Genomic DNA, 16,548 nt, shown 5'->3' on the forward strand with positions numbered 1-16,548 from the left:
TTGTTTCCCTCTTTAGAATGTGAATCCCTCAAAAACAGGACCCATGCTTTTGGTCTTTCTTAGTTTCCCAAGCAGTTGGAACAGAGACTGACATATTAAGTAAGTGCTTACTAAAGACTCATTGACTGATTGACATTAGTTAAATGTCTTTCATTCTGGACAGCTGTGGAACAAAGGTATATTTTGATCAATAGTGGTTAGGAACTGAAAGTGTTTAATTCCACACTAAAGCATTGTGGCCAAAAATGTTCCATTATCAAATAGGGTCATGAAGAGTTAAGACACAACCAAAACAACTCAATGACAATAATAAGGGCACACAATTGTTTTTCTTTTGCACTTATAATTAAGTGTCTAGGTGCTTAATAGATGTTTATTTGCTTTATCAGGAAGATTCCACAAACACTTAGCTAAAAGGAATGGAATAAAACACTTAGCTAAAAGGAATGGAATACGGTTAGCTTTTGAGGATGAACAGGGAAGCCAGAAGAGAGGCCTCCATGGGGATGCAAAAAGATAAACACTTCATAGTTTAGTCTACAGCAAACTTTTTCAAAGGAAGGTTACAGCAAAACAGTTTTAAAGTAAAAATGTCCCTCTGTGGAGTAAATTATAATTTCCTAATTTATCTTTTTGGGTGAATCTCAAATTTTTCCACATTGTACTGTTTCACTACATTGAGTGTCTCTGTAGACAAAATCAAAGCATTTCCTGTATTTACTCTCCCCTGAATTTCATTCTCTCTTTGAAAACAAAAGAATCATGTGATTTACTAACACATGCACATTCATATAAGTATAATATGCATATTGGTAAACTCATAGTAGGGAGTTTATGAATATAAACATTTGATATCTTCTATCACAATTAAAGCAGAATCTTGTTTGTGGTTTTGGAGAAATCACCTCACTCTGTGACAAGCAATATGCATCTTTTAAATCCAAAAGTCTATGTTATTTTGTCCTAATGGACTAATAAGAACCAAAAAGAAAAAAGCAATTCTTCAAAATCTATGGGTTTAAAAGAAGTTGTCCCGAACAGAGTTCCATGATCAAGGGGGAGAGGGAAGGTGGGGGAAGGCATTGCTCAGTACCTTGCACAACAAAGTTGATAAGATCATAGACCTAAAGCTGAAAGAGACCACAGAGGTCATTTACTTCAATTCCCTCATTTTACATACGAGGATACTGAGACCCAGAGTAATTTTTGCAAAGTCACACAGGTAGCAAATGGCAGAGTTCAGATTTGAACATCCATCCTCTAACTTCAAATCCATTGTTCTTTGCATTATCCATGCAGCCTTTTGAGGGTTTCCAGTCTTGGTTTTGTGACGCCTCGAGAGAGCTTTCAATTATTTCTGAGCTGTTATTAAATTTTTGAAACAAAATTAAACTGTCATTGCTTTAATTTATTAAGTATTATATGGCAGAAAACACTTTTTTGGAGGGAAGAAAAGCTTGGAAATGTGTGAGGAAATCACAACAGGAAAGCTGGTGTCATATCCATAAAAAGGATGCCAGAGAGTTACCAACCAGTTACTCAAACTAGCGATGAGGGGAGCCCCTCAAGAAGTCAAACAAGTTGATTATTAAAGTCACAGTAGATAAGTGATGAAAAAAAGCAGCTGCTTATTTGAAAAACAGTGGACCCATAACTCTTGAAACAGGAAGCAGACAATGAGGCTGGATAGAAATGAATTCAATATCAGCAGCTGAGTTAGAATAGCAAAGCTATGTGCGAGCTAAGAGGCTCTGGATTTATCTGCTCTGACATTTTTAAAAGACAACTTAATTGGATTATGTCTAATTCTATTTTAAATTTTTTCCATTGTAGTACATGAAGCCAGATACAAGAGAGGAAAACAACAAAATAACAGAGGCCAATTAAGTGCCTAATTAAAAAAAAAAAAAAAAAGAGCTGATCTTTATTCATCTCCAAGGGTGATAGACATGTCACTTAATTCCTCCCTATTACTACCACACAACAATTTAATTAAACTAGCATTTTTTCAACATGTGAGGCATTATGCTAGACACTAGGGATGCCAAGATGAAATAACCTATGGACTTAACTCTCTATACGATAATAATCCAGTGGGTTGAGGATGAGACACATATACAAACAGCCTGGACACAAGAGAAAATGTGATGCATGTAAAGGAAAGGCTGGGGGACAGGGGAAGGGGGTGCAGGGTTATGAGACATCTGAAGAAAGAAAGCTTATTTAGATAGAAGAATTTAAGGAAGACCTCATGGAAGGAATGGCCTTCATATGATTATAAGGCACAGTTATCATTTGAAAGTAAACACTCCCCAGTGGATAATTATGGCTTTTCTCTCATGACAAATATGACAATCCAATTCTCTCCAGCAGAGTAAATATTGAGGTCCTATTATCTATGTACAGGGTAAGAAACAAAGGATAAATGAAACACACCGCTTGACCTAGGGGAACCTTACAATTTAATGGGAAGTAAGTTTTTAAGAGGAGGGTAGCTGACTAAGGAAATAATTACAAGGTATGTCATAATAAATATATTGCTTAAACAGAATTAGTTTTGTTTTGAAATTACATTACCCCTTGCAAGCTCTAACATCTAGTCAAAGTGACTACACTCTATCCCCCATTTCTCTTCTGCTCTCTGCAATTTCTGTGCCTTTGTTCATGCAGGCACCTCCTGCTTTGAATAGATTCATCTCCCAGTTGAAGACATTCTTTTTTTTCAAGGTTGTGCTTTCTTCCATTCTGGTGCTACTTCCCTCATGAAGGTATTTTTCTCTTTCCACTAAGTCATAAAAAAGTGAATTATTATTGTTGAGATGTAAGTTAATTGAGGGCAGAGTCTACGTTTAATTTCTCCTTGTACACACAATGCCTGGTATTGTAAGTACTTGATAATAATAATCAATGACTTAATCTGGGCTTCAGTATTTATAAAACACTCGACATGCAGTGTCCCATATGATCCTCATGACAGCCCTGTGAAATAGGTTCTACAGATATTATTGCCCCCTTTTAAAGATGAGAAACTGAGTTTCAAAGAGGTTAAATGACTTGCCCATGATCATGCGGCTACAAAGCGCCAGACACAGAATATTAAATTCAGGTCTTCCTGACTACAACACCAGCATCCTATTCATTGTAACTTATTTCTCTTAATAAATCATTATCCATTGAAATAAAATAAATTTCAAAATTCCCCTAATAAAGCTGTAGACATGTCATTTTATTACTTGTATTACTTCTACATATTCTTATCTCTTTTTGCGTTTTACTGTGCATGGAAGTGCTTCAGAGTCATTTCCATTTGCACTGGACAATGTCATTATTGAAAGTACTGTTAGCTGGGTTAGGATATTGTTGAAATGACAAGAACAACCTCTAGTACTAAAATTCCTAAAATAAAATGCTAAGAAATGGATCTCTGTCCTAAAGTAACTACTAAGAAATGCGCTCATATACTAAGAGTCTTCTCAGTGTGGCCAGAAGGAGGATCCTACAGGCCTGGCAAGATTCACTTATTCAATGTTTAAGGCAGTTGTCAGGAGAAATAGAGGTACCAAAAAGCCTAGTATTTACTAGCTATTATTGATGACCCAAGAAAAGCTAAATCACTAATAAAAGAAAAATGAAAGACAACTCTGTGCACATTCAACAACTGGAGATGGATATAAATGTACTCTTGGATCTTAACCAATTTTTTTTCTACATTCTTAGGTTAGAACAGTTTTATATGTATTAGGCAGACTTTTGATACTGTCAAAGGTAATTTATTGAATTTGTATAACACTATTTTGGGGAGTAATCATAATCTCCAAACAGACTAGCTATAATAGATTTTGGCCATCTCAAAACTGTTAATATTGTGGCTAAGAATTATGTTAAATGTTCAAAATTTGCAAAACACTTGACATACAGTATATCATTTGATCCTCATGACAACCTTGTGAAATGGGCTCTTTTATGATGTTTGAGGGGCTATTAAAAATTGTCTCACATGGATTTTGTGGAACAAAGCACTGGGGAAGGCACATGAATGACCAATGCTTGAGTCTCTATAGGAACCCCAAACTTTCCAGAACTGGGGGCCAAATTCATCTTGGTTCCTTGGTTAAGATGGAGACTTTGGCAAGGTCTCATTTTTACAGGAATTTGATGGGGGACAGACTAACTTACCTATGCCACCTTGGGGCTAGTTCATTAATAGGTCCAGATCATCTCAAAATTGTGTATAAAATGTTACCATTAACATGTCCGCATCATCTTACATTTTTTTAAGAACATCTTTGTTCTGCTGGTCTTATCACAGATGCATGGAACTTATCTGAGATTTACACACGTATCATAGGAGCCAGAGTACTTGACAGCAAAGCCTAAATGGCTTTCCCTGATTTAGCATGTTGCCAGGATGTGATTTTTGATTAGAATGTGATACGGTTTGCAAACGATGCTCCTTTGATATTTGGGTCTGTCTGTGTGGGCCTTTTATTGCTATTACTTTATATTGGCTACTTATAAATTTGGTAAATTTTGACTAGGAAGGAGGTAGTGGTCAAGGGGACCAGAAGAAGATAATACCATTTTAACACACTACGGAGATGAAGAAAAAAGGAAGCAAAGGGGAGAAGTATCATGGAAGCCAATAGAGGAGAGAGTGACCGAGCAGAGAGGGTGGTCAGCAGATTTGAAATGGATGGAGAGATCAAGCAGAATAAGGTCTGATTAAAGTCCACTAGATTGAGCAGTTTTGGAGGCTCCTGGTGACCTTGGAGAGAGCAGTTACAATTGAGTGGTGAGTCAGAAGCAAGACAGTAAGGAACTGACCTGTGAGGAAATGGAAGCCATTAATAGAGACAACCCCATTTAAGAACTTGGCTTTGACAGAGAGGAGAGGTGGATGGCTATAGTTTGCAGGGATGGGTAAGATAAAATGAAAGGTTTGTGGTTTTTTTTTTAATATTGGAGAGACCTAGGCATATTTATAGGCCAACAAGGGAAGGAGTTAACAGATAAGGAGAAACTGGAGGTAGAAGACATGGAAGAATGTTTGCGTTGTTCTCCTTTGCTTCTCCTCCTCTTGGTTTGACCACTTTTTATCTTAATCTCCATTGCTGGTGTGTTAAAATTGTGCCCTATTCTGGTCCCTTTGATTACTACCCCCTTTCTAATCATAGTTTTAGTAAGTTTATAAGTTAGCAGTATAAAGTATTAGTAGCAGGAAAAAATCACATACAGACTGTCCCAATATCAAAGGAGCATAATTTGCAAGAGCTTCAAACTATGTAAAATATTGAAAAATGAAAGAAAAATAAAACATAAAATGTAGCTATGGGGGGTCAGTGGATCAAGATCCAGACCTAGAGATGAGAGGTCCTTGGTTCAAATCTGATCTCAGACACCTGCCTAGCCCTTACTGCTCTTAAAAAAAAACCCTTTTGAAATGTGTAAAGATGACAGGGACTTCTAATCAAAAGAATAAAATCAGCTATTGCATTTTGTCCCTTGATACCACACTACCAAATGTAACAACTGCTTTCCAAATGTAAAAACAATGGCTTGAATAATAATTGGTACTATCATCAATCGTAATTAATTAATTAAAAGCAACATTAATTCACAATATATGTCTGCTGCATGCAGAAGCAATTTGAATTTCAGTTCTCAATAATCTAAGCTAGAAGAAAGTTTTTTTCTTTATCTGACAGCCTAATAGGCAAATAGCTGTTTACATAGTTTCCAAAATTAGGACTGCATAAGCAGAAAGGAGGTAAACAGCAAGACAAATACCTGAAAGGCATGCCTCAAAGAGCATCATAAATATACTTCTGCATTTCCTGGTTAAGGCCTACTTGTCCCAGAATGATAATGGAAATGAGCTCATGCATTAATACATATTCTTTCATATTGCGGTGGGTAAAAGACATCTTCTTCTAGTTGTGCTGAAATACCAAAAGATAAGATGCTGGTCTTACAAAGTCAAAGTTGAAAAAAGTTTCAAGGAGTACCTATTTGGTGTGTTTGTTTTTGTTTTTGTTTTTTTTTTTAATTTGAATTCCAAGATTAATCAGAGAAGCTCATAAACCAGGGGAACCTATTTTTTGCAAGTTTCATACCTAACATCTGTGGATAATCACTATAAAACGGAAGTGCTGTCTCCAAAACAGACTGCAGTATAGTTGGAATCAGGGGTGTTCACATTGAACAGAGAAAGATAAATCACACTTCTGATCAATATCTAAATTATTATTGGGCTGTGATACCTAATGCTAGTTGAGAAATCAGTCCAAAATGAGAGAGGTGATAAGATAAAGTGAAGAGTCAAAGTCATGAGTGGTATTTGACTTACTTAAATCTATATCAGGAAATTCTATTTTCATTAGATTAAGCAATTGGTAAGCACTCATTAAGCACCTAGTATATACCAAGTGCTAGAAATTCAGAGGCATCCTCACCAGACAGATAGATGGATGGATGGACGGACAGATGGGCAGGCAGATAGATAGATAGATAGATAGATAGATAGATAGGCAGATAGACAGATAAATAGATATAAAGTAGATGGATGGATGGACAGATAGATATAAATTAGACAGATGGATGGGCAGATGGACGGACAGACAGATGGACTGATAAATAGGTAGACAGATAAATAGATATAAAGTAGAAATATGGATCAATGGATGGACAGATGGACAGATGGATGGATAGATGGATGGATGGATAGATAGATAGATAGATAGATAGATAGATAGATAGATAGATAGATAGATAGATAGATAGATAGATAGATGCTGAAAGAAAGATGAAAGTTTCTGCCCTTAAGGAGCCAGAGCACTAAACAGAATAAAACCAAAGATGACTTATACTATTAGGCATTCAACTATTAGACAAAGCCCAAGGAAAGTAGGATAAACCACTGTTGAATGGTTTTTCAGTCATATATGACTCTTCGTGCCCCCATTTGAGGTTTTCTTGGCAAAGACACTAGAGCACTTTGCCATTTCCTTCTCCAGTTCATTTTACAAATGAGAGAACTAAGGCAGAGTCAAGTGACTTAGCCAAAGTCACAAAGCTAGCAAGTGTCTGAGGCCAAATTTGGAATCAGGAGGATGAGTCTTCCTGACTCCGGGCCTGGAGTTCTATCCATTGTGCCACCTAGCTGCCCCAAGGAGAAACTTAATCTCTAAATGATATACTGTTGCAAGCACTCTGAGTATGTCCTGTGGAATCTAGAGAATGTATGTGATTAAATATATGTAGAGAGCTTGAACACATGGGCTGATGGGGATATTATTGAGGATGAAGACAATAAACAATAACTCTAGCCCAACTATCAATAATATGGAATTAGGTATTAATCAATGATACATGTAAAACCCAGTGGAATTGTGCGTTGGTTAAGGGGAGTTAGGGGGCCTGGGGAGAGGGAAAGAACATGAAACATGTAACTATGGGAAAATATTCAAAATAAAAATACAAAAATACAAATAATAATAAATATATGTAGAGAAGCATGCATGAGGCATCTAAGAGGTCTTCCAATTCTGAGTTTCTAACACTTCATGAGAAAAAGAATTCCCAATTTTTTCCAAAGGAAAATGTATTTTTTATTCTCTAATTTGCATATAACTGTAGAAAAGGATAATTTAAGTTATTTGGAGAACAGGAGTGAATCAGAGCCTCTCCTCCTTAAAGAGGGGGACCTACTTGTGGATGTCACCCATGTGGTAAACAAGTCTAGCTCTGAGATCAAATGATTAGAGAAAGTCTAGATTAGAAGCATCTTTGTATATATATTCATCAATTATAAGCTACTTACTGCCTGGCTCTGTAATTTTATTACTTCATCTGTCTTTATGAGCTCTATAAAATTATGCATAAATAATACTCAGTAAAATTTCACTTTCCCTTCTGGGGATTATTATTCTAATCCCAAACTGAAACCTTTCTTCTTTCCAGGACCTAGGTGCTGGCAGTATTTTTCTGTTCTATCTAAAGTCTCATTATCATCTAACTCAATCCTTTCAGCTTTCACAGTTGGCTTCCCTTTTAATCTTACAAGTAGCTTAAGGATGAACTCATCACAACAGCATCTTCCCTTCAAAGTTAAGACATCAAGCTTATTGGGACACTTTCTGGGCAACATTTCTAGCACTAAATGAATAACATTCTAACTTCTTTAATATCTCTTCCTGAAGAAAATATTTCATTCATATCCAGAACCTAGCCACTCCATGATATTCCATTCCTGGTCTGTCATCTCAAGTATAATTCACAGCACTCAGTCATGGGTCTACCAAGACTCTCATTTTTCAGAAATAAAACCAGAGAATTCAGAACTAAAAAGGAAGTTTCAAAGGATTATGGGGGTGGAGGGGTAAATATGGCTCAGTGGATAAAGAGGTAGGCTTGGAGACAGAAGGTCCTGGGTTCAAATATGACCTCAGACACTTCCTAGATGTGTGACCCTGGGCAAGTCTCTTAGCCCCAATTGCCTGGCTCTTATCAATCTTCTGCTTTGGAAACAATACATAGTATCAATTCTTAGAAGATGGGGATTAAAAAAAGAAGGGTTATCTTATTATTAGGTGTGCTTAACTGTCCTATCTTAAGACCACTAAGGTACTAATAATATTTATGTCACAGATGTACAAATAGAGGCCAAAGAAGTTATGTGATATGCACTAGGTCATACATCTAATAAAGTATGGCTAGAAGACTAGACTTCAGAATGTTACCCTCCCAATGCAATGTTCTCCCCCATCCACAATGCTGAAACAATGAAGTGAATTAAACATGAGCTTAAATGTAAGGATGACTGACTTATTAAGCAATCAAATTTTTTGTTGTTGTTTTTAAGTATAACAAGATATTTCTAAGAAAGAATGATGAAATATTTTCTGAGTATGGAATTCTAAGTATAGAAGAGACTTCTAATGATCAAATTTCATCCAAACAATATTAAAAAAAAAGGTCTCACTGGGGGTAGCTGGATAGCTCAGTGGATAAAGAGTCAGGCCTAGATATAGGAGGTCCTGGGTTCAAATCAAGCCTCAGACACTTCCTAGATGCATGAACCTGGGCAAGTCACTTACCCCTCATTGCCTAGCCTTTACCACTCTTCTGCCTTGGAACCAATACACAGTATTAATTCTAAGATGGAAGGAAAGGTTGTTTTGTTGTAGTCTCATTGACACCATCTTAAATGAGTCATTTCTATATTAGAACACTTGGCAAGAATCAGTAAAGATCTTAGACCTTAACACTTCCAGGGAATAGTCTATTGGCCTAGAGCAGTGACGGCGAACCTATGGCACAGGTGCCAAAGATGGCATGCAGAGTGCTCTGTGTAGGCACATGGCTATCCCCCTGCCAACCATAACCCCCAGAATTCATTACTAGAAAGGCAGAGAGACCTGGGCAGAGTTGCTCCCCTCCTTCTCTCCATCATGCCTGATAACATTTTTTCACATGCCCCACCCCTCTCCCCAGTAGCTAATGGGAGGGCACAGGGGTTAAGGTAGGCAGCTCACAGGCAGAAGAGCTGGAGGAGAGCAGGAAATTCCTCACATGGCCTGCCCCTCTGACCAGTAGCCCAATGGGAATACTTTCTTCCTCCCCTGTTTGGGGCATAGGGGGCAGGGGGCACAGTACGTGGTCTCTGGGGAGGTAGAGGGCAGCCATCTTTGGTTCATCATCACTGGCCCAGACTAAAGCTTCAACCCATTCTACTACTACATGTTTATTGCCATAGCAAGAAGATTAAAGTATATGATATTATGGACAAGTAGTGGTATGAAAGATTAACTGTGTTGGTTTTTTTAATAGAGGACAAAAAGAACAGTCAAGATATACAGTCACTGGAAGCTCTGTCTAATGTCATGTAACTGGATAAATTTATTTAATATGCTTTGAATAAAATTCCCTTTCAAAATACTCATATTCTCAATGCCTACAGCTCATCACCATATAAGGTCCAACCTATGACTAGCTATACACGCTACACAGATTGTATTGATATGATACCAAAACATTTGATTGAAAAGTGAAAAATTCAAATATCCAGATAACTATAAAATTCCAGATAACAAAAACCTATAATAATAATTAATAATTAGCATTTACATTACTGAATCAAGTTTTACAGAGTGTTTTACATATGATCTCATTTGATTCTCATGTATTGTTTAAAAAATGGTAAGATGACTTCCTTTTATTTTTTCTGTGCATATTTCAGTGTTATGGAGACATAAAATAGTATTATCAAAGCCTATCATAATCCTTGCTACCATCTCAAATATTTGATGCTCAAATGTTTTTATGATCTCATCAATTCAAGACTTCCCTACAATGATGTAGATCACAATATATTAATCCATTCTCCTATGCAAGTAAGGCTGGTTTTTCTTTAAAAGGTATTAAAACCATTCTCAAGAGAGGATTGCCTGAGGGATATCATTTCCTGGTTGTCTGCATACAAAACAACTAGAAAGAGCTCCAAGAACTCTGAATCTTGACTCTTGGGAAAGGATGAGCAATTCTGACAAGGGAGCTTTTCTCAGCTGAATCAGACAGAAGTGGTTTCAATATCTAAATCCACTGAATAGCCTTCTATTGGTATGACTAAGTGAAACTCCTTTTGTCATCTGTTGAATGATCTATTAGTGTATAATTTGTGTTTTAATATTGAACTTAAACTACCAGGAGGCTGGCATGAGTCAGGACCATCCCAGAACAAGCAACACATCCACTCTGGCCCATCATGGGTGACTCTTATACACATTCTCCCAAAAGTTCATCCAAGTTCTGGAGGCAGAGTCAAGATGGTGGAGTAGAACAGAGAAGCCCCTACTCACCATGAGAATCCTCTCCAAGCAATATTAAAATATCACGACAAAATTAATATAGGAGTGATAGAACTATCAAGGAGACAGAGTGAAACAACTTTCAAGAAAAGGAAAAAACGAAAAGATAGGGAGAGAATATCTGGGACACTGGGGTGAGAAGGGAGCACAGTCAGCAAGACTGTAGCAAGGAGTGAGGAGCAAGCCACACATCTCCTGTCCCAGGTTTGGAACCTAATGCCAAGGCAACATTCAGATCCTGAGATCCTGTCTCCACAAATAGTGGGTCAAGCTGACTCACACCCCTTGAAATTTCAAACCTGTGGAGAAGTCTAGAGTCATAGCCCAGGGCAGTCTGTGCTGAAGTGGGCTGATCTGTGTGAGTCCAGAGGGAAGCCAGGAGTCCCAGTCTAGGATGAGGACATAGATCACACACAGTTTGGGATGGCTGATAACACTAAGAGCGACCTGGATCTTTTTGCCTAAAGCTCAGGGAAGAGCTCCAGGACAGAGCGATCAAGGGTGTGCCTGATTAGAACATGTACACAGTAAGACCAAAAACTTACACCTAAGCCTGAAACTACAATTTAAGTAGTTCCTGACTTGATCAAGATCAAAGTAAGACCAAAAGCTTACAACCAAGCAAGTCTTTTGAGCTATCAGGATCTCACGGGTTAATTGAATCAGAAGGGGAAGGGAACTCTCTGAGCTCTCAGCCCTCAGGCCATCACACCATCTTTTTAGAACTAAAATTGGTAAAAACCCAGAAAATAAGCTGAGAATCACATCAAGGAAGGACTAAAGTTTAAGAGGATAACCCAAACTCCAAGAAAACAGAACCTATCTATAATTAGATAGGAAAAATGAGCAAACACCAAAAGTTCACCCTAAGGCATCAACCTAATTTGTAGGAAGCCTTCCTTGATTTCTCCCAACATTGCATATATACTAATAGAGCATGCTAGAGGTCCACTTATCATGATCTCTTCCTCTTGCCATGAGACCAGAGTGTTTTCTCTTCCTCTCATATAATTCCTAAATGAAATTAAGTCCTGTTCTTTAGAGATTCTCATTAGTTAAGAGTTTGACATTTATTCATATCTTCATGAATTTTTCCATTGTTCTTCATGTGACACTCATCTTTAATTCTTTAGTTGGTGATGTTCTAGGTCTTGATGCCATATAAAAATACTGATAAAATGTTCATATTGAAAATATGAGCCTTTCCTTCAGTGGAAAGCTTGGATTTAGTAAATGAGTATTGCAATTTCTTAAAAGCAATTCAGCATATTTTCTTCCTTTTCAGCTCTGGGTAGAGTTTGTCTATCATCTATACTGTCTATACTGTCTATCCCATATACACATACTGTTGTACAAACTCTGTAGGATGTATAATGAATAAATACTTGGATATGCACAGTAGACAATCTTTATCCATTTGTTCTTTTCTGTATGGATGCATAGGCTTTCAAACTCATTTTATTTTTTTTTAACATTTAATAATATTTATTTTTTAGAAAAGTTAACATGGTTACATGATTCATGCTCTTACTTTCCCCTTCACTCCCCAACTCCCCCCCCACAGCCAATGCGCATTTCCACTGGTTTTAACATGTGTCATTGATCAAGATCTATTTCCAAATTGTTGATAGTTGCATCTTTTAGAGGCTACATCCCCAATCATGTCCGCCTCAACCCGTGTGTTCAAGCAGTTGTTTTTCTTCTGTGTTTCCATTCCTGCAGTTCATCCTCTGAGTGTGGGTAAAGTTCTTTACCATAAATCCCTCAGAATTGTCCTGGGTCATTGCATTGCTGCTGGTACAGAAGTTCATTACATTCTATTTTACCACAGTATATCAGTCTCTGTGTACAATGTTCTTCTGGCTCTGCTCCTTTCACTCTGCATCAATTCCTGGAGGTCTTTCCAGTTCACATGGAATTCCTCCAGTTTATTATTCCTTTGAGCACAATAGTATTCCATCACCAACATATACCACAATTTGTTCAGCCATTCCCCAATTGAAGGGCATACCCTGGTTTTCCAGTTTTTTGCCACCGCAAAAAACTCAGCTATAAATATTTTCTTACAAGTCTGTTTATCTATGATCTCTTTGGGGTACAAACCCAACAATGCCATGGCTAGATCAAAGGGCAGGCAATCTTTTATAGCCCTTTGAGCATAGTTTCAAATTGTCTTCCAGAATGTCAAACTCATTTTAAATGATGACAGAACTTTTTCATTTGGTTCTACAATGTCTTGTGCTTGGATGCAATTAACATGTCATCCACCATCCAGAGGACCTTATCATCCACAGAAAATCCACCACTTGGATTTCTATTGCAATGATAAACAATTTTGATAAATATATATCTCCCTGTTTTAAGCTTCATCTCAGCAGGTGAATGAATAGGATTATTTTCATGTTGCATCTTCCAATTAATTCTGAAAAGTCTTACTATGTGAAAGAGCTATCTCTTGTAAAAAAAAAAACCTTGAAGGTGGTATTTTGTTCTATTGGATTACATGCTTTTCAAGTCTACCAACAATAAAAACAATGGTATTCTCTACATATTTCACTCAATTGTGAGATGTCACAAATGTGATCCACTATTGAATATTGCTACCTAAAACCTATTATTCCCCATCATCCAAATTGTCCTCAATTTATATAGAGATGACCTTGATAAAAAAAAATTTGTATAGATGGGAAAGGAGCATGTAGCTTGGTAATTATTAACATTTTTATCAGTCATCTTTTTTTGCACTAATAAGACTTAATTTTTCCTACTTCTCTTTTATCTTCCCCTCCTTCACACACCTTGTGCAATGCTTTTTGCAATGCCCTTACACGTATATCACCTCCAGCACATATCTTCTCTATATATGCATGATACAATCTGTCAGTTGATAAACATTTATTAAACGCCTATTATATGCCAGGCCTGGTACCAAGTACTGGAGATACAAAAAAATAGAAAGGGCAACTTTAAGGAAATAGTTGGTCAGAACCAGGGAGAGACTTGAGGCAGGAAGCCAAAGAGCTATTACAATATTGTGCAGGTGTGAAGTGATGAGGACCTGTAACAGGGAGGTGGCAATATCAGAAGACAGAAGGTGGGATATGGAAGAGATATCATGAAGGTAAGATTGATAAGGCTGACAACAAATTGGATATGTGATGTAATAATTTAAATTCTCATGAGGCAGTGTTTCTTCTTTTTAAAAGAATGTATTAAGTAACAAATCAAGATATTTTCATTATGATCAAAAAATTTTCTGGAATTCTCCAAAGACTCTGTACACTCCTGGCCCAGGTACCTATAAACACTTTTGGGAGCTCATTATTCAGCTCCTGCCTTGAACATCTTGAGACATATCTAATTGGAAATCAGCTAATTAGGAGGTAGTCCATCAAAAACCCTCAACCATTCCCCAAATGGAAAGATGCACAGGTGATTTATCACCAATGCAGAAAAAGAATCATTTTAAAACCTTCCTGTTAGTCAGGATCTTTGCAAGGACCACATTCCTAAGGACAAAGAAAATGCAAAAATGTATAGACTTGATGGAGCCAAGTCCAATTCTAATTAGCAATTCTTCCTAATATATAGGTCTGATATAAAAATAATACAATATATGAAAAATAAACTCTCACAATGGTAAAGAAGAAATGAGAATGAGGAATTGAGGATAATAGCTAGGGTGGAAACTTGGGTGACTGGAAGAATGGCAGTGCACTTGAGACTAATAGGGAAATTCAGAAAGGGTAAGGTTTCAGAAAGAAATATCATTAGATCAGTTTGGGATATGTTGAGTTTAAGATGACTATAGGACATCCAGTTTGAAATTTCATGGGAGTGAGGGCAGGTAGGTGGTCCAGTGGATTGAGAGTCAGGTCTAGAGATGGGAGGTCCCTGAGTTTAAATCTGCCCTCAGACACTTCCTAGCTGTGTGACCTTGGGCAAATCACAAGGTAAGAGTTTTAAAATGTCATGAGAGTGATGAGATCACCACGTGAAATAGGAGGAGAAGAAATGAGGACCCAGGACAGAGCTCTGTGGGACACCCAAAGATAGCAGATATGACCTGGATAAAGATGGAGCAAAGGAGAGTGAGAAAGAGCAGATAGGTAGGACAACACCCAGGAGGGAGTAATATCTTGTCTTTCTTCTCTTTAGTGACATTCTCCACTCTGTCCAAGTATCTCAAGGTTTGTGATTAGAGTTCACATGTGATGGTTCCACTGTCTCTGGTGGAGAAAATAATGTATTGAAACTTTTTTTTCCAAATACTTTCCATTTTTCTTCTGTCTGTAGTCTACTTTCAATTTTCATTTTTGAGTGCCTTTATTATGGCTTTTCTTAGTTGTATTTCTTTAAAAATTAGCTTTCCTTAAATGGATGTAGTTATCCATCATCCTTTTTCATGTGATTTTGTAAAAGTTTATATTCTAACCTTGTATTGTTTCCAGCTGTAATATTTTGTGTATGTAGGTGCTAATAGAATGAAATGTCCATTTTCTAGAGTATTTACACAGTGTTTGTCCCACCCTAAGATTTGCCTATTGAGTAAAGTATTCTGATATTTTTAAATGAAAATTAAAAAATCTAAAATACATGCTGCACTGAAATCTTAGGGTTTCAATGAACATCTCCAAAAGGCGTTTTCAAAATCCCAAAATTTCCAAAGAATTGTCTAGTTCATATCCTTTGTTCTTTTCTAACTAATCATTTTTATATTATAAATTTTTAAAAATCATCCATCTCAGGTTTGAAATAAGTACTCATGAATTGCATGATGGAAATTTATAAACATAATTTCAGATTCATTTTGGAATGGAGCCTATATTACATATGATCTGAGCTTTGGTTTAATAATTTTTTTATATTATCAACATCCTTCCAAAGCAATGCTTGGAACTGCCTGTTTTATGACAACATTCCTAGGATGAAGGTCACCAAAGGCAAATCTTGCTAAACCTTAAAAGGTTTTGCAGAGAAAACTTTAGAAATGTGCATTAGTGCTTACTTTTGAAGTCATCAGCGTCTGGAAAGGTGGAGCTGCATTGACTCTCCAGTTTATGGAATCAAAAAACTTCTGATAGTCGATTTGTTCCTGGCTGTCCTCAAATCTGAAAATATAAATTTCATACACAGATTAATTTCACAATCTGAATTAAACTAAATGTCATTAATTTTATTTTTAAAATACACTGCCATGTTTTTGTTTTTTTTAAACCCTTGTACTTCGGTGTATTGTCTCATAGGTGGAAGATTGGTAAGGGTGGGCAATGGGGGTCAAGTGACTTGCCCAGGGTCACACAGCTGGGAAGTGGCTGAGGCCGGGTTCGAACCTAGGACCCCCTGTCTCTAGGCCTGACTCTCACTCCACTGAGCTACCCAGCTGCCCCCCATGTTTTTTTAAATAAAATTATAGGCCAGGTGAAAATCTAATCTTGACTAAAGCATTTTATTTTATGGAAACAAATTAAATGGACAATCTTAAGAACCTATAAAACTTTTAATTCAGTATTTTTCTCCTAAACAATTCTGCAAAACATTTCCATTTTTAACCATCCACGTTTGAACAACAACAATTTCCAAAGATAACATTGTCTCACAGTTTAGAAAACAATTTAACGAATTCTAGAGATGAAAACATTAAGATTTTATTTAATATATTGATTATATATTTAAATTAATA

At 36.8% G+C, this 16,548-nt stretch overlaps 1 protein-coding gene across 1 annotated transcript in view; it reads right to left on the reverse strand.

The window, feature by feature from the left end:
• The window catches only part of EFHC2 (EF-hand domain containing 2), a 163,116-nt gene that overhangs the window by 2,849 nt on the left and 143,719 nt on the right, over positions 1–16,548 (reverse strand). Inside the window, exon 14 of the mRNA XM_044669224.1 lies at positions 15,874–15,976. Within this exon, the coding sequence (XP_044525159.1) occupies positions 15,874–15,976 (103 nt within the window). The remainder of the gene's footprint in view (positions 1–15,873; positions 15,977–16,548) is intronic.

The sequence above is a fragment of the Gracilinanus agilis genome, chromosome 3 (genome assembly GCF_016433145.1).
Source record: "Gracilinanus agilis isolate LMUSP501 chromosome 3, AgileGrace, whole genome shotgun sequence".
NCBI classification, from domain to species: Eukaryota; Metazoa; Chordata; class Mammalia; order Didelphimorphia; family Didelphidae; genus Gracilinanus; species Gracilinanus agilis.